Source organism: Ursus americanus, chromosome 5 (genome assembly GCF_024610735.1).
Source record: "Ursus americanus isolate L20-20 chromosome 5, mUrsAme1.1.p, whole genome shotgun sequence".
Taxonomy (NCBI): domain Eukaryota; kingdom Metazoa; phylum Chordata; class Mammalia; order Carnivora; family Ursidae; genus Ursus; species Ursus americanus.
The window spans coordinates 54,762,123-54,784,421 of record NC_142131.1 but is presented as its reverse complement, the minus strand read 5'-3'; the positions used below and the strand labels follow the sequence as shown (position 1 = coordinate 54,784,421).

General features: G+C 41.5%; 1 protein-coding gene across 2 annotated transcripts in view; it reads left to right on the top strand.

The window, feature by feature from the left end:
• Positions 1–22,299, top strand: part of KDM3B (lysine demethylase 3B) — a 62,714-nt gene that overhangs the window by 29,886 nt on the left and 10,529 nt on the right. For both annotated transcript variants that reach the window (XM_045794591.2, XM_045794590.2), the window contains 8 exons: positions 805–2,041; positions 2,941–3,142; positions 6,889–7,103; positions 7,797–7,949; positions 15,904–16,011; positions 17,873–18,000; positions 19,121–19,397; positions 20,134–20,390. In XM_045794591.2, the coding sequence (XP_045650547.1) occupies positions 805–2,041; positions 2,941–3,142; positions 6,889–7,103; positions 7,797–7,949; positions 15,904–16,011; positions 17,873–18,000; positions 19,121–19,397; positions 20,134–20,390 (2,577 nt within the window). The remainder of the gene's footprint in view (positions 1–804; positions 2,042–2,940; positions 3,143–6,888; positions 7,104–7,796; positions 7,950–15,903; positions 16,012–17,872; positions 18,001–19,120; positions 19,398–20,133; positions 20,391–22,299) is intronic.

Below are 22,299 nucleotides of genomic sequence, written 5' to 3'. Positions count from 1 at the left end.
TATTTATTTATTTATTTATTTATTTATGGAGCCTAGGTGGGGCTTGAACTCAGGACCCTGAGATCAAGACCTGAGCCAAGATGAAGAGTCAGACACCTAACCGACTGAGCCACCCAGGCGCCCCATGAGTGTGCTTCCTATAATTTAACATCTTTAGGTCTAACTTTAATTGAAACAGATATTCCACTTTTAGGTTGATTTGGACTCATAAATAAATGGCCAGATTCTGAAAGGATCCGTCTTGGGGAGTTTCAGACTAATACAGAGAATATTTTTCCTTAACGTACAACGGGCATGTCATGGAACTGAAGTCACTTTTGTAAGATAGACAGCTAGTTTAAATAAATCAAAACTTTTAAATCAAAACTTTGACAATAGCTGAGGTCATTGAAGTAGATTAATATTACAGGGCCACTAAATTCATTTCACAGTAAAAGCTGATATCTGTCTGTTCAGAAACCCTTTCTTCCAGTTCCTGGTAGAGTCTTCACTTCCAAATAGAAACTAAGAAACCTACACAGCATCCTAGTGCTGTGACAGCCAGTGGTCTAACAACCAAGGGAGTGGCGGGATGAATGACATCCTGCTATCTCTAGCTCACCGTGTTAAAGATGCCCTCTGTGTGGTCTGTGGCAAGTTTCTTCCTTAATGCTGGTGAGATGTAGTTATAGGAGCAGTTTTCATGGAATTGTAGGAGAGAGAAGTTGATTTGATCCACAAGAAACATTGGCCTAGGTCCAGGAAAGAGATAATAAGGTTGTCAAGAGAAACCAGCATCACTAACTCAGGCTATCTTCTTTTCAGAATTCAAGAAATACTGTTCTGGCCTCTTCTGGATTTGGAGCATCTCTCCCAAGTTCATCACAACCTTTGACTTTTGGAAGTGGAAGGAGCCAGTCCAATGGGGTTCTAGCCACAGAGAACAAACCTTTGGGCTTCTCTTTTGGCTGTAGCTCTGCACCAGAGTCTCAAAAAGACTCTGATCTCTCCAAAAACTTGTTCTTTCAATGCATGTCCCAAACATTACCCACCAGTAACTACTTCACTACCGTTTCAGAGAGTTTGGCTGATGATTCCTCCAGTCGAGACTCATTCAAACAAAGCCTTGAGAGCCTCTGTAAAGGCAGATCCACTCTTGGAGCAGACACTAAATCAGGGTCTAAAGCTGGCAGCTCTGTGGATCGGAAGGTGCCTGCAGAGTCCATGCCCACCCTCACGCCAGCCTTCCCACGGAGCCTCCTAAATGCCCGCACCCCAGAGAGTCATGAAAATCTATTTTTACAGCCCCCTAAACTGTCCCGAGAAGAGCCCTCTAACCCTTTCCTTGCATTTGTGGAGAAAGTTGAACATAGCCCTTTCAGCAGCTTTGCATCTCAGGCACCAGGTAGCTCTTGCTCTGCGACCATTGTCACCTCTAAGGCAGCACCCAGCTGGCCCGAGGCCCACTGCTCTACAGATTCGGCATCTTTAACAAAGAAGAAAACTCTCTTCATCACAACTGACTCCTCTAAACTGGTGTCCGGTGTTCTGGGCTCAGCTCTTACCACCGGGGGTCCGAGCCTCTCTGCCATGGGGAACGGCCGCTCCAGCTCGCCCACCAGCAGCCTCACCCAGCCCATTGAGATGCCTACTCTCTCCTCCAGCCCCACAGAGGAGAGGCCAACTGTGGGGCCTGGGCAGCAGGACAATCCCCTCCTCAAAACCTTTAGTAACGTCTTTGGCAGGCACTCAGGCAGCTTTCTGTCCTCCCCAGCAGATTTTTCACAGGAGAACAAAGCTCCTTTTGAAGCTGTGAAAAGGTTCTCACTGGATGAGCGAAGCTTGGCTTGCAGACAGGACTCGGACTCCAGTACCAACAGTGACCTGTCAGATCTGAGCGATTCTGAGGAGCAGCTGCAGGCCAAGACTGGCCTGAAGGGGATTCCAGAGCACCTAATGGGGAAGTTGGGCCCCAATGGGGAGCGAAGTGCTGAGCTATTGCTGGGCAAAGGCAAAGGGAAACAGGCCCCAAAGGGCCGGCCGCGGACCGCCCCCCTGAAAGGTGATCTTGCTGGGGTTGTCCATTGGCTTGGCTCTGGCACGAGCCTTGAATGCCTGTTGTGCTCTTGGGCAGCAGAAGTCCTTTCTTTGATGGAAATTTCTATAGTCATGTAGAATATCATGGCCAGAAGGGCCCAGTAGAGGTCCCTCATCAGACCTTTTGGTTCAGGGCAGGATTACATCTAACCCAGCACCGTTACTAAAGAGGGATATCTACCTGTATAATGATAATTGCACAGAAGAGGACCCTTGATATACTCTTTTTGCTCAGGATCTCTTTCTGGGTGTTTTTCTCATCCCTTTCTACTTCTCTTTGGCCCATCCTCTTTAATTTACTTTAGGGGAATTACTGAGTACTGGACTCTATTCTCAAATAGCAGCCTTTCATAGACTTACTTAAGCAAAAAGAATCACCCCGCACATTTGCTTCTCTCTGTTACTTACGGTTGTAACACCTCTTCCATAAACCATTAACTCCTATGCTGTGAGGTTATGGTCCAGAATTGTGAAGGGCAAGTATCTAAGAGAAAGTTGAACGGTAAAAGTAACTGTTGTCATTAGGAATTGGTATCCCATGGGGGCACAGGAGTTGTTGATTAGTAGAACAGTTGTGTCTCCGGAGGCTACCTTCTGCCTTCTTGGGTTTTCCTCACCCATGCCAGAGTTGTTTCCTCGTAATGGGGCACTTCCCACAAATTCTCTCCATGGTCCTTAGCTTCCGGTTGAAGCCTCTTTGTTCCCTCCCTTTCTCTCAAGGGTGGACCTGATAGGCACAAGCCCAGCCATGGCAAGGGGGAATGAGCCAGGTCAGGACAAGAATGCGTCCCCAGGAGGATCACGTTACTGGGTCTCATTAATACCAATCATGACCAGCCATTTCTCCCCCTTCCCTTGCCACAGTTGGCCAATCAGTGCTGAAAGATGTGAGCAAGGTGAAGAAGCTGAAGCAGTCTGGAGAGCCCTTCCTGCAGGATGGGTCCTGCATCAATGTAGCCCCTCACCTGCACAAGTGTCGGGAGTGCCGCCTGGAGCGGTATCGGAAGTTTAAAGAACAGGAGCAAGATGATTCCACTGTGGCCTGCCGCTTCTTTCACTTCCGGAGGTACCCAAACCCGTCTCTGTCTCCTTCCCGGTTTCCATGAGTAGTTGGTAACTCCCACTCTTTCTCTGAATCTGTAAGCCTATCTCATACCTTTTCCTTGTTTTCCTTGACCCCTTTGCTCTGAGTCTCCGCCATAGGAACCACTCAGGTGTGTTGAGATTGTGAAGTGACTTGTGGCTTTGTCCCTAGGGAATTGAACAGTCTCAGCTGCTGGCCCCTGAGCTTCATTGAGTTATTCCTAACTTGGGTTCCATTTGAAACCAGTGGTGTAAGCAAAAGGATGCCATGTTGTAGTATGGATCTGCCTGACCACTTTTTGCTGCTAAAGGAGCTTGAGTCTCTGAGAGAAGGGGAAGGAAGATTAGGACATGATGGGAAGTGTCTTTGAAATAGAGATAACTGGCAAAAATCCTGGGAATGTCCCCTGCTTTTACCAAAGAACAGATATTTAGTCACTTTTCTTCTGCTTGATAAACTTAGAAGAATTTCTCCTAAATGATCTTTCAAGAATTCTTCATTTTTAAAATAAATCTAAATTAGGGTGGCTCAGGCGTTAAGCGTCTGCCTTAGGCTCAGGGCATGATCCCAGAGTCCTGGGATCGAGCCCCACATCAGGCTCCTCCGCTGGGAGCCTGCTTCTTCCTCTTCCACTCACCCTGCTTGTGTTCCCTCTCTCGCTGGCTGTCTCTCTATCAAATAAATAAAATCTTTAAAAAATAAATAAAATAAATCTAAATAGTTTATCCACATAGTGTGGATTCACTCATTCAGCAAATATTTACTGAGCACTTATTGTGAGCCAGACATTGTGGTGGGCATTGAGGGTTAAATGGTGTATAAAACCATAAAGATCCAGGGGCGCCTGGGTGGCTCAGTCATTAAGTGTCTGCCTTTGGCCCAGGGTCCTGGGATCAAGCCCCGCGTCGGGCTCCCTGCTCAGTGGGAAGCCTGCTTCTCCCTCTCCCAATCCCCCTGCTGGTGTTCCCTCTCTTGCTGTGTCTCTCTCTGTCCAGTAAATAAATAAAATCTTTAAAAAATAAAAATAAAATGATAAAGATCCAGCCCTTGAGAGGTTTCCTGAGGAGACAGACAATAAAAAAGCAAAAAAGATTAAATATTTGGCATGTTAGCTGATAATAACTATGAGAAAAATAAAGACAGGAGAGAGGATTGAAGTAAGGGGAGGTTAGAGAGGCTACAGTTTAAATATGATGATTTGAGAAAGCAAGATTTGAGTAAAGACCTAAAGGAGGTAAGGGAATGGTCCTCACATTTTTCTGGGAGACAAGTCTTCCAGGTGGAGGGCACAAGAGCAACTGTCCGAAGGCTGGAATATTCCTGGTGTGTTTGTGGAGCTAGGGTAGCTAAAAGCTAGAGTGAGGGCAGGGGAGTTGAGGTCACAGAGTTAACAGTGGATCCATATTTTCAAGGAATACTCCAAGGGCCTTGGCTTTTGTACTGAAAGAGAATGGAGGTTTTGAGCTGATGAGTGACACTAAGGAATGTTTTAAAGGATCACTGTAACTGCCTTCTTGAGAATAGATTATATTGAGGCAAAGGCAGAAACATGGAGAAATTAGGAGGCTGTTGGAACTATCCAGGTGAGAAATGATGGTGGCCTAGTGATGGAAGTGATGAGTCTGGTTGGATTAAGGATATATTTTGAGTGGGTCCCTGGGTGGCCCGGTTAGTTAAGCATTTGCCTTTGGCTCAGGTCACGATCCCAGGGGGGATCGAGCCTCACCTTTGGCTGCCTGCTCAGCAGGGAGTCTGATTCTTCCTCTCCTCTGCCTGCCACTCCCCCTGCTTGTGCTCTCTCTCCCCCTCCCTCTCTCTCTGTCAAATAAGTAAATAAAATCTTTAAAAAAGGTGGGGGTATATTTTGAAGGGAGAACTCAGATGATTTTCTGATGAATTAGATGAGGAGTACGAAAGAAGGAATGGAGTCAAAGATGATTCTGCAGCTTTTGACCTAAAAACTGAAGAATGGAATTGCCATTTACTGATTAGGAGATTTCTGAGGGAAAAGCAGGTTTGGGGAAGAAAATGGGAACTTTTAATTTGGGCTTGTTAAATTTGTGATGCCTGTTAGATTTCAGGATGGAGATGTTGAAAGGGCAGCTGGAAGCTCGACTCTCAAGTTGAAGGGAAAAGTCTAGGCAGGAGGTTAAAAATTTGGATGTCACCAGGTATTTAAAGCTGTGTGTCTCCTTGAGATCATGGAAGGAGTCCAGGTGTAGATAGAGAAGAGAAGCATTCCTAGGACAAATCCTGGAGTTCTCCAACATTGAGAGACTGGAAAGAAGAGGAGGAGCTAGGAAAGGAGGTTGAGAAAGAACAGCCAGTAAGCTGTCCTGGAAGGCAAGTGAAGAAAGTATTTCCAGAAAGGAATAATGAACTGTGGCAAATACTGGGGATTGAGTCAGGTCAGATGAGGACTGAAAGTGACCATTGGATTTAATGGGGAGGAATGATCTTGTCAAAAACAGTTTTGGTGTGTTGGTGAGGGAAAGCCTGATCAGAGTGGATGAAGATAAAATAAAAGGGAAGAGGAACTGGTGACAGTTAGTATAGAAAACTCTCAAATGTTGCTCTTACAAACAGATAAATGGAGGGGGGTGTGGGATTGAGAGGATTTTTGAGATAGAAATTTTTTAGAGGATTTTTGCGATAGCAAGTTTATAGCAGGAGTGATTCAGTAGGGAAGAAAATAGATGATATAGAAAAGAGAATATGTGGTGTGATGCCTATGCAGGAGGATAGGATGTAGAGCATAGGTGGAGAGGGAGATCTTGGCTGGGACCTAGTTCATTCCTAGCAGCAGCAGGTCAGCTGGAACGTGGGCCCAATTGCAGGAAGGCCTGGTAGTATGGTCGGGGGAACTTGTGGGACATCTCTTCTGGCTCTTTGTATTTTGTCTCAGTGCAATACATAGCAAGGTCCTCTTGGGGAAGATTATACTAGAGGTTAGAAAAGAGAGGTGAGGATATGAAAAAGACATCTAGGGGAGGGAGTGTGCACCAGGAATCTGTTGTGACTGGGAGGCAACATGAAGGGCTCACCCTACATAGGTAGACATGAATTTCAAGTGTGACAGTGGACATGGCTATTTTCCTCTGGTCACGTTCAGTGGTGTGGGTGCACATGTGGAACAGGCGAATAGAGAAACTGAAAGGCATTTCTGAGAACAGTTTTTTTTTTTTTTTAATACAGATTTTATTTATTTATTTGTCAGAGAGAGCATGAGCACAAGCAGGGGGAGCAGCAGAAAGAGAGAGAAGCAGGCTCCCCTCTGAGCAAGGAGCCCAATGCAGGACTCAATTCCAGGACCCTGGGATCATGACCTGAGCTGAAGGCAAATGCTTAACTAACTGAGCCACCCAGGAGTCCCCTGAGGACAGCCTTTTAAAGAACACAGACATACTAAGTGTTCACAAGCCTTTCTGCTAGTGCAGAAAATGCATACTGTGTTGGTCAAATAGAGTGGAAGTTGTTTTTGTTTTTTGTTTTTTGTTTTAAATATGTCTACATTCAGTTTGGGGATTGAACTTGCAACCCCAAGGATAAGATTTGGATGCCCTTCCAACTGAGCCAGCCAGGTGCCCTCCAGGGTGAAAATTCTTAATGCACCCTGATTGCTTTTAAGTCTCACCTAATGTTCTTTGCTCCTAGGGTTTTAGGTGTGTGTTAGTTTGCATGGATGCTGCTGTTTACTGTGTATTTAGTTATCTACCTTTCTATCTCAGGTTGATCTTCACTCGGAAGGGGGTGCTCCGTGTGGAGGGGTTTCTGAGTCCCCAGCAAAGTGACCCTGATGCCATGAACCTGTGGATTCCCTCTTCCTCCCTAGCAGAAGGGATAGACCTAGAGACCTCAAAATATATCCTGGCCAACGTTGGGGACCAGTTCTGCCAGCTTGTGATGTCCGAGAAGGAGGCCATGATGATGGTGGAGCCACACCGTAAGATACCCTCTTGCTTCTTTTCCAGGCACTCCTGCCTGAGAACTTTTCATTTTCTGTTGCTTAAAGGAGGAGTGGTAGAAGTGGCAGATGGCATTTTCTGTGGATGAATTAAGACTGATAAGACTTTTGTTTGTAGCAAACTAAGTAGCTAAGGGCCTAACTGTATCCAACAGACCTCATTCCTTCCTTGATCCCTGTCTGGGCTTGGGTTACTCTGAATATTTTCAGTTTGCTTTGAGCCAATTTGTATTAGTAAGTGGTATTGTTTAGTCTGTGAATAGATGAAGTGCTACTGGGTACCATGTTTCACACCTAGAACCTACCATTACTCAGACATTTATGATATTTCACGTCTGTGAGATGCTGTACCCTGTTTCTACACCAAGGAAAATTCTACGAAATTATTCTCTACATTTCAAGTGAAGAATCCTCTTGCTTCAAACTCCCCCAAATCGAAATTTTTACATTAAGTAACAACATGTAGCATTTATTTTCATTGACACTTGTTCAGAAATATTAGTGATTCCACGTGTTTTCTTTCTCTTAACATTTGTAGAAACACTAACTTCTTACATCTTTGAGTTTTATTACTGGACAAAACAGTTTGAGTAGCAATCAGTAGATCTGGGGTCTTCTCCTGTTATTCACAGTGATCAATGCCAACAGTATTCCTCTTCCTCTTTCCACCAGAGAAAGTGGCATGGAAGCGAGCGGTGCGTGGTGTACGGGAGATGTGTGATGTATGTGAAACAACTCTCTTCAACATCCACTGGGTTTGTCGCAAATGTGGATTTGGGGTCTGCCTTGACTGTTACAGGCTCAGAAAAAGCCGTCCACGCAGTGGTGAGCAAATATTGTCCTGTTCAGTTCTAAAGGTAACCTGTCATTGGAGGAATGGGACTTGAAGCCAGAATGGGTTTGTGCCCCCTCTTGAACTGCTTATCTTCCCTCATTTTTGTTGCATTGTGAGGCCTTAACAATTGCCAATATTCCAGCCTAACTGGGTGGGCTAGAAGAAGCCAAGAAGGGTTATTCTTCACCTTCCCTTGTTGTGTTTTTCCTTCTTTTAATAACATCTTTATTGAGATACAATTCACATGCTCTAAAATTCACCCTCTTAAAGTGTACAATTCAAAAGTTTTTAGTGTATTCTCAAGGTTATGCGACCATTTCCACTATCAGATTTCACTGTGGTTGCTCTAAAAAAGAAATGTTGTATGCGTTAGCAATAACTCAGTATTTCTCCCTCTGCTCAGCCCTTGGTAACCATTAATCGATTTACTGTCTCATCTCTGTAGGTTTACCTGTTCTGTACACATCCTGTAAATGGAATCATACAATATTTAGCCTTCTTTGACCTCTTTCACTTTAGCGTACTGTTTTAAAGCTTCATGCATGTTATAGCGCATATCATTAACTCATTCTTTTGTATTGCCAGATAATATTCCGTTGTATGGATATACTACATTTTGTTTATCCATTCAGTAGTCGATGAACATGTAGGTTGTTTCCATTTTGAGCTATTATGAAAAGTACTATGAATATTTGTGTACAGGTTTTTTGTGTGAACATAGGTTTTCATTTCTTTTGAGTATATGCTTAGAGTAGAATTGATGGGCTATATGGCAGTTACTACCCTTTCAGGAGCTGTCAAATTGTATTCCAAAGTAGCTACGCGTCATTCTATAATCCCACCAGCAGTGCACAAGGGTTCCAGTTTTTCCGCCCTTTGCCAACACTTACTGTTTGCCTTTTTGGCGATAGCCATCATAGTGGCTAGGAGGGAGTCCGTATCTCATTGTGTGATTTTGATTTACATTTCTCTGATGACTAATTGTGTTGAGCATCTTTCCGTGTGGTTATTAGCTCTCTGTTTATCTTGGAAAAATGACTGTTCAAATCTTTTGCTTCCTTTTGTCCTTGCGGTATCTTACTACTTATCCAAAAACCTTCTTGCCCCTTAACCTCCTCATTCTTCCCTCTTCAGAGATATTGTGCAACCACTGGAACACAGTCATTTAGAGCTTATGCTACTGGGATTTGAAAACTACTTTCACATCTTATTACACCAACTGTGGTATCTTGGGTTAGTTTCTTAATCCCTCAGAGCCTCAGTTTCCTTATCTATAAAACAAGGGTAATATGAGTACTTCTCTCACAGCACTGTTGTGAGAATTATATGAGATACTGTATTTAAAGTGGTTAGCACAGGGCCTGACATCCACTACGCACTGTGTGTCATGTAGCTATTAGATCTTCCACTTCTGCCCATGAAAAATTAACTTCTACAGGAATTGCCCTCCTGCCATAAACAAGAAAACCAGACTAAATATATGAAACCACGGTTTTAGACATTGGACAGGCAGCATGAGTCTGTGATGTCTAAGAGAAGGGAAGAAACAAGGCAAATCCTACACTTTCTCCAGTTTATTGCCTGCAGTAGACAGACTGCAGTAGATGGAAGAGCATCTAAAACAGTCTGGCAATGTCACTGAGCTGAGACAGAGATCAGAGTCTGAGGAGAGTAAGGCAGAGTGCTAAAGACGTTAGAGCTGCACAGAGAGAACACCAGCGGTCTGCAGAGAGGTCACCTCAGTTTTTGGCTATATAGTGATCTGCACATAGATGAGGTAAAACTCTGTGAGGCCCAAAAAGGAACCTTCAGAAAGCAATTGAGTTAATAATTTCCAGAACTTACCATTTGTATTGCTATCAGCCAGAGTGGAAAGACACTGGGTAGAGTCCAGAAGGGTCACACCTTGACAGTGGGACTAACGTAGTCCCAGAATACAGGCTGCTCTGGGGATAACGCAGTGTAAAGCAAGCCTTGGAAGGATCAAACTGATCTGCAGGCTGCTTAACTATGCACCAGACTAAAACCAAACATTCTTTCAAGGATTACACCAAAATCCAGTACTCTGAAACATTAAAGTCAAAAAACTCTGCATTCAGTAATGAATAATCAGGGGGCACCTGACTGGCTCAGTCAGCAGAGCATGCAACTCTTGATCTCAGGGTTGTGAGTTTGACCCCCACACTAGGGATAAAAAGAAAAAATAATCAGGCATGAGTCTCTTTGGTAAATGGTGCTGGGAAAACTGGACAGCTAATCGCAAAGGAATGAAACTGTACCACTCTCTTACATCATACACAAAAATAAACTCAAAATGGATTAAATAAATGTGAGACCCAAAACCATAAAACACCTGTAAGAAAACACAGGCAGTAATCTCTTGGGCATTGGCCTTAGAAGCATTTTTCTGGATATGTCTCCTCAGGCAAGGGAAACAAACGAAAAATAAACTGTTGGGACTATACCAAAATAAAAAGCTTTTCCAGCAGAGCAAACCATCAACAAAACGAAAAGGCAGCCTTCTGAATGGAAGAAGATATTTGCAAGTGTTATATCCAATAAAGGGTTAATATCCAAACTATATAGAGAACAACTCAATGCCAAAAAATAACCTTTCTGGTTAAAAAATGGGCAGAGGACCTGCATAGACATTCTTTCAAAGAAGGCATACAGATGGCCAACAGACACGTGAAGACATGTTCCACATTATTCTCATCAGGTAAATGCAGACCAAAACCACAAGATCCTACGTCACATGTGCCAGAATGGCTAGTATGAAAAAGACAAGAAATAACAAGTATTAGGAAGGATGGAGAAAAAGGAACCCTCGTGCGCTATTGGTGGGAATGTGAATTGATGTAGTCACTGTGGAAAACAGTATGGAGGTCCCTCAAAAAAATTAAATATATAAATGTGATCTAGTAATTACACTACTGGGTATTTACCCAAAGAAAATGGAAGCACAGTTCAAAAAGATGCACCCCAATGTTTACTGAATTGCTGTTTACAATAGGCAAGATATGGAAGCAACCCAAATGTCCATTGGTAGATGGATGGATAAAGAAGATGGGGGTGTATATACACCTGTACACCTCTATACACACGATGAAATACTACTCTTCATAAAAAAGGACATTTTGCCACTTGCAGTAACATGGATGGACTTCAAGGGTATTGCGCTAAGTGAAATAAGTCAGAGAAAGATACCATATTTTTCACTTATGTGTGGAATCTAAAAAACAAAATGGGCACCTGGCTGGCTCAATCAGTAGAGCATGTGAGTCTTGATCTTGGGAACGTGAGTTCAAGCCCCACAATGGGCATAGGGACTACTTAAAAAAAATTTTTTTTTAATTAAAAAATAACAAAGGGCCACCTGGGTGTCTCAGTCAGTTAAGCTTCCAACTCTTGATTTCAGCTCAGGTTATGATCTCAGGATCATGAGATTGAGCCCAACATCAGGCTCTACACTGGGCTTGGATCCTGCTTAAGATTCTCCCTCTCCCTTTGTCCCTCCTCCCACCCCCACTCTCACACTCTCGCTTGCTCTCTCTCTAAAAAAATAAAAGTAAAAAACCAAACAAACAAATAAGTAAACTCATAAATCAATGCAGAGAACAGACTAGTGATTGCCTGAGGGGAAGCAGTGGAGGTGAGCAAAATAGGTGAGAGGGTTAAGAGGTACAGAGTTCCAGTGATAAAATAAGTAAGTCACAGGGATGAAAGGTATGGCACAGGCAATATAGTCATTAATGTTGTAATACCATCGTATGCCGACAGGTGGCAACTACATTTATCATGAGGAGCATTGATTAATGTATAGAATTGTCAAATCACTATGTTGTAAACCTGAAACTACTTCAGTTATACCAACTATATGTCAACTACACCTCAGTAATAAAATTTTTTAAATAAAAGTAATCAGGTATGCAAAAAAGCAGGATAATATGACCAATATTCCGGGGGAAAGAAACCATCAATAGAAACAAATCCAGAAATGACAGTCATGGTAGAATTAACTGTAAAAGGACCTTAAAGCTGCTATTATAAATGATATAAATATATTGAAAGACATAAAGGGAGACATGAACATGATGAGTAGAGAAGCAGAATACATAAGGGACCCAAGTGAATCACCTAGGGCTGAAAAATATCTCAAAAAATATCCCACTAGGTGGGATGATGGCAAATTAGACACTGCAGAAGAAACTGAAGTTAGACATAACAATAGAAACCAAAACTAAGCACAGAGAGAAGGAGGACTTAAACTTATAAATTGAAGAGTGCCTTGTTGAAGTATAGGAAATATCAGGCAGTCTACTAAACATATAATTGTTGGGAGTTCCAGAAAGAGAAACAGCAGGAGGGCAGATACAAAAAATATCTGAACAAATAAAGCCATAAATTTTCCAAATTTGATGAAAAAGCTATAAAACCACAAATCCAACAATTAATCTCAAACAGAGGAAGCATTAAGAAAACCACCCAAAGCATATCATAACCCACCTTACTGAAAATTTCAGCAGTGATAAAGAGAGAATCTGAAAATCACAGGAGGGAAAAAAAAACACATTATATACGAAGTAACAAAGATAAGAATGACAGCCAACTTGTCAGAAACCCTGTTTACCCGAAGACAATGGAACGTCTTCACAAGCGCTGAAAGCAATCCTTTTAACCTGAAATTCATACCTACTGAAAATACCTTTCAAAAACGAGAGTGAAATAGTTTTTCAGATCAAGAAAAGCTGATAGAAATCATCCCCACCAGGTTCACAGTCAAAGGTAGTTATTCAGGGGAAAAATTGATACAGTAAGGGAATTTGGATTTACACAAAGGAATGAAAAACTTCCCACATGATAAATGTAGGAATGTAAATTTTTCCTATTTTTAATCTTTTTTAAAAGATAGTTGTTTAGAGGAAAAGTAGCAATATAGTGTGGGGATTATACTGTATGTGAAATTAAAGTATGTAGGAACAGCGCAAAAGGAAGGAAGGGAAATAAAGTGAAGAGTGGTATAATATTTGAAGATAGACTGTGCTGAGTTAGAGATACCACAGACCTAGAGCAAACAGTAGCAAACAGGTATATGTAGCTAATAAGTCAAAAGTAGAGACAAAATCAAATCATAAAAAAGCAGTTAATTCAAAAGGCGGAGGAAAATGAAACAAAAAACGGGACAAATAAACAGAAACACAGTATATCTTATATTCAGTTTTCTTGAGGTGGGTAGCACAGTTACAAAAAAAAATGTCTAAAAAGGTCTTTTAAGGGAGTGATAAAATGAACCTAGATACAGGTAGGAACATCTTACGTAATGCTAAAGACTGAATTTTTCTCCCTGAGATCAGGAGCAAAGCAAGGTGTCTGCTTTTCACAACTTCTATTTAACATTGAGCTGGAGTTACTAGTCCACATGAAGAAATAAAAGCATACCCCCCCCCAAAAAAAGGCATATAGACTAGAACAAAGTAAAATGTTTTTTTATTTCCAGGTGACATGATCATCTATATAGAAAATACCAAGTAGAGTGCCTGGCTGGCCCAGTTGGAAGAGGGTGTGACTCTTGATCTCAGGGTAATGGGTTCATTCCCCGCGCTGGGTGTAGAGATTTGTATTTGTTTTTGTTTTTTTAACTTTGTAGTCTTTTTTTTTTTTCTAAGATTTTATTTTTAGGTAATCTCTACACCCACTGTGGGGCTTGCACTCACAGCCCAAGAGTCACCTTCAAGAGTCATGTGTTCTACTGACTGAGCCAGCCAGGCACCCCAGATATAGAGATTATTTTTTAAAAAAGACAAAAAATCAAAAACAAAAAAACTTCAAAGAAAAAAAAAAAGAAAACCTCAAGAAATCTAAAAAAAGCTACAAGAACTAAAATGTGAGTTTAGCAAGAGTGCAGTACAAACTCAACGTAATAAAAATCAATTCTATTTCTATATGCTGTCAATGAGCAATTGGAATTAGAATTTGTTTTTAAATTTTATTTATTTATTTGTCAGAGAGCATAAGCAGGCAGAAGGACAGGGAGAAGCAGGCTTCTAGCTGAACAGAGAGCTCAACATGGGCCTCAGTCCCAGGACCCCAGGATCATGCTCCAAGCCGAAGACAGACACTCAACTAATTGAGCCACCTAGGAACCCCAGAATTTGAATTATTAAATCAGTATCATTTATGGTAGCATCAAAAAAACATGACTTGTGTAGAGATAAATTTAGTCAAAATGCAAAAAACACATACACTGAAAACTATAACATATTGCTGAAAAAAATGAAAAAAAAAATAAATGCAGAGATGTGCCATATTCATGGAAAGAAGATTGTGTACTAAGATGTCATTTCTTCCAAATTAACCTATTCATGTAATGAAATCAAAATCCCAGTAGACGTTTTTGTAGAAATTGACAAGCTGGTACTAAAATTTATATGAAATTCAAAGGGCTAGAATAATCAAAACAATTTTGAGAAAGAAGGCAGTTAGAGGATTTATACTACTTCATTTTAAGAGTTATTATAAAGCTACAGGAATCAAGGCACTGTGGTAATACAGTAGAACAGAGATATACACACATATATAATCAACTGATTAGTTGACAAAGGTGTCAAAATAATTTAGTGGGGAAAAGATAGTTCTTTCAACAAATGGTACTGGAATAATTCTGTATCTGTACTCAAATAAAATAAATTAATTTTTACTCATGTCATATATTAAAAGTTAACTCTTAAGTAAATCATAGGCCTAAACATAAAAACTAAAACTATAAAACCTCTTGAAGAAAAAATAGAAGATCTTTGTGTCCTTGGGTTGGATAAGTATTTTTTAGATAGGACACAAAAAGCAAAAGAAAAAATTACCATCAAATTTGAAAGCTTTTGCTCTTCAAAAGACAGTCTTAAATAAGCCACAGGTTGGGAGAAAAGATTGGCTGATCCCATATTTGTTAAAGGACTTGAATCCACCATAAAGACCTCTTACAACTCAATCGGAAGATAACCCAGTTTTTACGTGAGCAAAAGATTTGAACAGATACTATATCAAAGAAGATAGATCAACGGAAAATTAAGACCATAATGAAAAATCCCTACATCCACTTGGAACACTAGAATTTTAGAAACTGACAGTATCAAGTGTTGCCAAGGATGTGGAAGAACTAGAACTCTTAAAATTGCTGGTAGGAATGCAAATTGGCTCCATCACTTTGGAAAACTTGTATGGCCATTTATAAATTTAAACATAAGTGTGCCATATGACCCAGCATCCCACTTCTAGGTATTTGTGAGAGAAATGGAAATGTGCCCACACAAAGGATTGTACTTGTATGTCTATAGCAGCTTTATTCATAATAGCCCCAAACTGGAAACAATCCATCTGCTCACCGGCTGGTGAATGAGTGAGATATATATATCTCTCTCTCTCTCCATACCATGGAATAATACTCAGCCATAAAAAGGAATGAATTACTGATACATGAACAATATGTATAAATCTCAAATCATGCTGTATGAAAGAAACCCAACACAAATGACTATATACTGTATGCTTCCAGTTATATGAAATTCTAGAAAAAGCAAAATGTTAGTATTAGAAAGTTGATCGGTGGTGGCCAGAGGTTGAGAAAAGGCTTTTGACCACAAGCAAAGGACTTGAGGGGACGTCAGGAAGGGAGATGGAAATGTTCTATATCATGATGGTGGTAGTGTTTATGCAATTGTATACATCTGTCAAAATTCATTGAAGTACACACTTTAAATTGTTGAATTTTTGTATGTAGATAAACAATAAATAACAATAAAACAGTGAAGCAGATTTTTTAAAAGTTAATTGTTACCTTCTCTGGCCCATGAGAAAATTGGCCTTTAGGATCGGAAACTCTGACTCACTAAGAAGGATACATCTTGTGACCCTCGTAAAATAAATGAAGTCATTTCATTTCTGTTTCAGAGACAGAAGAGATGGGTGATGAAGAGGTTTTCTCCTGGTTGAAGTGTGCAAAGGGGCAGTCCCATGAACCAGAGAATCTCATGCCCACACAGATCATCCCTGGCACAGGTAAGGGAGTTCTTTTTTAAATTTGGTGAAAGAGGGGCTCCTGGCTAGCTCAACTAACTCTGTGGTGGCTCCTGATTTCGGGTTGTGAGTTTGAGCCCCACATTGTGTGTAGAGATTACGTAAATAAAACTTTTAAAACAAATATTAAAAGTAAAAAAATTTCAGTGGGGGAAAAAGTGTTTTTAATTTAACTGAGGTATAATTCACATACCATAAAATACAGCTAAATGGTTTATCTCGGCCTGATTTTTCTTAAGCCTCTGCAGGTTGTTCTGACAGTTTGAATTGTTAGATATGTGTTAAATTTTACGCAGCCAGTGCACATACTTTGCCTCACCTTTCTGGTTGGAGAAGTTGGTTACTTTTCCACATAATATTTTACATTCCTGTGGTTGGCAGGATCAGAATAGAGAAAGTACCACATGCTTCCAGAAAGACCTTTGATTTTAGGTTTGTAAAAATCCAGCCAAAGCTAATCATACCTCTTGAATACATGAAGAAGGCAGCTTGACAGTAGGAATGAATGGTCATGTTTATGTCACAGTCCCAGTTTACTTCAGTGATTCCTCCAAAAAAGTCTGTTTCCAGCTTCCATGCTTCCGGTAACACATACACATTGAAGAAGGTCCATGTGCTATCTATATTCTCCTCTGCTGTGGCAGGGGCCCTCTTTGGATCCTTATACCCCAGTGCTTCCAAGGAGAAGGGTTCCCTCAGTGCACTGGTAGGATGCCTGCTCCCTGCTGATCTAAGCATTGGTTAAATGTTCATGTTAAGGGGCGTCTGGGTGGCTCAGTCGTTAAGCGTCTGCCTTTGGCTCAGGTCATGATCCCAGCGTTCTGGGATCGAGCCCCGCATCGGGAAGCCTGCTTCTCCCTCTCCCACTCCCCCTGCTTGTGTTCCGTCTCTCGCTGCCTCTCTCTCTTTCAAATAAATAAATAAAATCTTTAAAAATAATAATAAAAAAAATTAATGTTCATGTTAAGTTTACATTGGTCTGTTTTTTTCTCCACATATTCTTTTTTGTTAGGTATAACCTCTATAAATCTCAAGTATACAATTCAAAATGTTTACATGCTCTTGAGCATTAAGGAATCTACCACTAGAGTTTCTCCTGCAGGTCACCTTGTTAATGTTTACTAGAAGAGGGAGTGTAGCTTAGTAGTTAAAAGTGCACAGAAATTTAGGGCTAGGTATACCTCGATTAAACTATTAGTACTTCCATTTACCAACTACGTGTGCTTGAGCAAATGACGTAAACTTCTCTGAGTATCAGTTTCATCATCAAAAATTTAGAGTATGGGGCGCCTGGCTGGCTTAGTTGGTGGAGTATACGACTCTTGATCTTGGGGTTGTGAGTTTTGAGCCCTATATTGGGTGTAGTGATTACTTAAAAAATACAGTCTGTAGGGGTGCCTGGCTGGTTCAGTCGGTAGAACATGCGACTCTTGATCCCAGGGTTTTGAGGTCTGCGTGTAGAGCCTACTTAAAAAATAAATTTAGGGGCGCCTGGGTGGCTCGTTGGTTAAGTGTCTGCTTTGGGCTCAGGTCATGATCCAGGGATCCTAGGATTAAGCCCCACGTTAGGCTCTCTGCTCAGCAGGGAGCCTGCTTCTCCCTCTCCCTCTGCCTGCCGCTCCCCCTGCTTATGCACTCTGTCAAATAAATAAAATCGTAAAAAAAAATAATAAATTAAAAAATAATAAATAATAAAATATTTTCAAAAAAAACTTGAGGGTAAAAGCTACTACCTCATTGAAATGTGGTAAGAGTTGAGGAAGATAATGTAAATGAAATCCTTAGCACAATACCTGGCACGTAAAACATTCTGAGGCTTTTGTTGTTGCTGTCTTTCTTCCAGCTCTTTACAATATTGGAGACATGGTACATGCTGCCCGGGGCAAGTGGGGAATAAAAGCAAACTGCCCTTGTATTAGTCGGCAGAACAAATCTGTGTTGAGACCTGCTGTCACCAATGGCATGTCACAGGTAAAGTGGTATGGGTGGGTGTAAGTGAGAGAAACTTCACTTCTTAGTACCAGGAAATGCCCCATTTTCACCTGTGTTGTCCTAGGCTACTGTAGGATACCTGAGGAATTAGGGGATGGAGAAGTGTTTCTAGAGGGAGCCCCAAAAGTTAAGGGATTTGAATTCCGTCTGCCTGGTATGAGTTTCTCTTCATTCATCTTTAAAACCAGTTCGGGCTGGATTGATAAATAGCCCAAAGAAATTCTCTACATCTTGTCAAGATTTATACTTCAGGGTCCTTGTATAGGTGAGAAGTATAGAAAATGTTACGAGGAAGGCAGTCCTATCTGTGTGCATGGTCCCTGTCCTTGTCATGTTAGGTACTGAGGACAGAAACATGAAGATTGGCCTGCTGAGCTGGGATCATTCTACCCTGAAAACAATCCCAGGCCTCCAGAGAGGCAGTGGTTTGCTCATTGCTCTGTCAGAGGTGGAGGTCATTCCGGTTTGATGGTAACTGTTTTGAACAAGAGGCTATTTTAAAAACACACACATGCACACATGCACACACACACACACACACACACACACACACCCCTACCTGCTTACATTTGAAGGGCTTTCCAGGAACACAGCTAACACATGGTCAGTAGAAGGCACAGGAATTAAGGCTAATGGATCTCAATATATATTTTCAGTAGACTTGAGATATTAGAGCGAGTCATCTGGAAAATTCAGTAATAGAACAATAAACATATCTATGAAGCGTTTATGTGTGCCCAACGCTATACCAAACTCTTGGCATATACGATCTCATTTAATCCTCAGAACAGCTTTATGAGGTCACATTCTAATCACCAGTTTGCCGTTGCAGAAATTGAGCCTTAGGCATGCTAAATGTAAAATACATTGTATTATTTATTGTTATGTTCACTGTTCTTTCCACAGAACCAAGCTTAGTTTCTATCACATTGTAGGACTCCTTAAATATATGTTAAATTAATGAATGAATGAAGTAGCAGTTTATGAGACAGTTTCACATTGTTTTCCCAGACTTTTTCAGTGTCAGCAGCGCTTACTATGTGTCTTTTTTTCCTTTGCAAAGACAGCACTCTAACCATGTTGGCCTTTTGTGCTTTAGCTTCCTAGCATAAACCCTAGTGCCTCTTCTGGAAGTGAAACCACCTTCTCAGGCGGAGGAGGAACTGCAGCCGTAACATCAGAGACCGACCATGTTCCCAAAGCCGACAGCACTGACAGCAAATCTGATGAGTCTCTGAAAGCAGAGAGTTCGGCTTCAAATAGCAATAGTGAGCTAAAAGCCATCAGGCCCCCTTGCCCTGACACAGCTCCCCCCTCTTCTGCCCTGCACTGGTTGGCAGATTTAGCAACTCAGAAGGCTAAAGAGGAGACAAAAGGTGAGATAAACACAAGCCTCTGCCCTGCCTGTGGGTGGAACACTTGAGTTATTCTGGGATTCTTCAAACTCACACATTACCATCCACATTTATGAAACATGCTGCTTGCTTTCTCTTGCTAATCACATAAAATGAGGGAATCTCTTTCATTTTCTTTCTAGAAGTGGAGCTTTTTTTAAAAGGCACATGCCTGGGCTCTGCCCCATACCTCTTTAGTCAGAACCAGTATTAAGATTTTTAATAAGCTTCCAGGGGGTTCTGTTAGGCAGCCAGGGTTGATTTTCAGTGGGCACAAAGAGTCATCTGGGGAATTGTAAAAAATGCAGATTCCTGTGCCCCATCAGAACTATTAAATAACAATCTTTTAGAGTATGATCAAGAATCTCCATTTTTAATGATCATTCTAGGTGATTCCACTACAAGTGTCCTGGAGACCCCCTTGCAGAAACACTGTCTTAGCAAGTGTGGGAGATGAAAGATGGTTGGGAAAAAGAGGAAGTTTGAAATCCAGATCTGGGAAAGGAAGGGAGAAGTAGGAGAGCTTTCTTGGCCATGATCCTGCCATAGTCATACCTGGTCAGGCTTGGTCCAGACAAACCTATGTAGTTTGGGGATCAGAGGAGGGGAAGGTCTCTCCTCCTTCCCACTCCTTCCCACTTGGCCGATTTTTAGGGGTTAGTTGCCTACTGGATGTTCCTTATCATGCCTAATGCTATTCCCGGTTATGTCCTTACAGAAGCAGGGTCCCTGAGGTCGGTGCTCAGTAAAGAGTCTCATTCACCCTTTGGGCTGGACTCGTTCAACTCCACTGCAAAGGTCTCTCCGTTGACTCCAAAGCTTTTTAACAGTCTGTTACTGGGTCCCACTGCCTCCAACAACAAAACTGAAGGCTCTAGCCTTCGAGACCTCCTTCACTCCGGGCCCGGAAAGCTTCCTCAAACCCCCTTGGACACAGGCATACCCTTCCCCCCGGTCTTCTCTACATCCTCAGCAGTAAGTGTCCTTTCTACAACTCTAGCCTTTTCCAACGAAGAGCCATCAGAGATCTGCTAACTGGGTTAGAGTGTATATGGTTGACTTGTATTCTCTGCGTTGTATGTCCAGCTGACAAGACCTTTCTTTACATTGGGTTTGGGGAATGTTCAAGATCGTTTTAAATCGTGAACTTTTTGTGCCGTGTTAAGAAGTCAGTAGAAATTGAGGGGCGCCTGGGTAGCGCAGTCGTTAAGCGTCTGCCTTCGGCTCAGGGCGTGATCCGGCTGTTCTGGGATCAAGTCCCACATCGGGCTCCTCCGCTGGGAGCCTGCTTCTTCCTCTCCCACTCCCCTGCTGTGTTCCCTCTCTCGCTGGCTATCTCTCTGTCACATAAATAAATAAAATCTTTAAAAAAAAAAAAAAAAAAGTCAGTAGAAATTGAGACATCAAAATTTTCAGTCAGCAGAAATCACTATTTTCTTGACAATAATGGGCTTTTTTTTTTTTTAAACCTAGACAGCATATCCATGCTATCTTCTTTTGGATGTCTAATAGACACCTCAAACCTAACACATGAAGACCACTTTCCTGCCTCATCTTCTGCCCATAAGCCTGCTTCTCCTTTAGTTTTCTGTCTTGGTCATGGGCATCTGCATTCTTGCCATTGCTTGGCCAAAAATCTTGGAGTCATTTGGGACTCCTGTCTCTCACATTTCATATCTAATCTGCCAGCACATCCTTTCAGTTTGATCTTTAAAATGTATTCAGAGTCCACCCATTTCTCATTAGCTCCACCACTTCCTATCTGGTCTGAGCCAACATACTCTTTCCTGCGTGTTTGCAGTAAACTCTTTACAGGTCCCCTTTATTTCTTCCTTTTTCCACTCTATAGTCTGTTGTCAACACAGCAGGTAGAGTGATTCTTTTAAAATATAAGTGATCTCATTGACGTGATTTATGTCAGCCCTGCCTAAAGTCCTTCAAGGGCTTCCTATTTCTCTCATAGTATAAACAGAGTCCTTTCAGTGGACCGTAAGGCTCCAGCCCTTTCCGTGTGTCTTCTCCGCACTTCTCTGATTTCAGCTACCACTCTCCTTGTGCACGCTGCTCTGGCCACACCCACCTTCTTGTTCTTTGAACATGACAAGGCAGGCTCCTTCTTCAGAGCCTTTGCATTTGTCCTTTTCTTCCACCTGGAACAGACTTTCCCTTGTAACCACAGGCTTGCTTCATCATCACTGTTGTCTCCCCCGTCTTGAAATGTCACATCCTGTAACTCTTCTTCTTAAATCACCCTTCTTAAAGTCCATCACACTCCCATCCTCCATAATTGTTTTCCCTGCACTTCATATTTTTCCCATAGCATTCATTACCATGTTTGGTTTCTTTTCTGTCTTACCTCTCCTTAAAGGAGTTTTGACTGTTTTATTCACTTATAAATCACTAGTGTCACAGTTTGATACATAGTAGGTGTTTGGTAAGCTTTTACTGAATGAAGGAATTCACAAGATACAAAATTTAAATGATAGAGTGAGAAGTCTCCTTCCCATCATCATCTCCCAGCTACCTGTTTTCCTCTCTGGTGGTCAGTCATCATTGTTTCAGGGCCTTACTGTATATATATACACAGTACCTCCTCTTTTTACACACATGTTTTACACCCTGCTTTTCCACTTTCAGTTTGTAGTATCTTCAAGATCATTTCAAGCAAGCACATAAACATGCTTGTCATTCTTTTTTATGATTAATGGCTGAAATTCGATGAACTGTGGGTGGTTGAGCCCTGTACAATGTGGATTATTTGTTTCTTTTTTGGATTCATGACTTCTAAAAAATTACTTTTGGCTCTGTTTTATTTGTACATGGCTCTCTCAGTTCTCCTTTTCCTTTTTTAGTTTTCCCAGGAAGTTACATGATCACATGTACT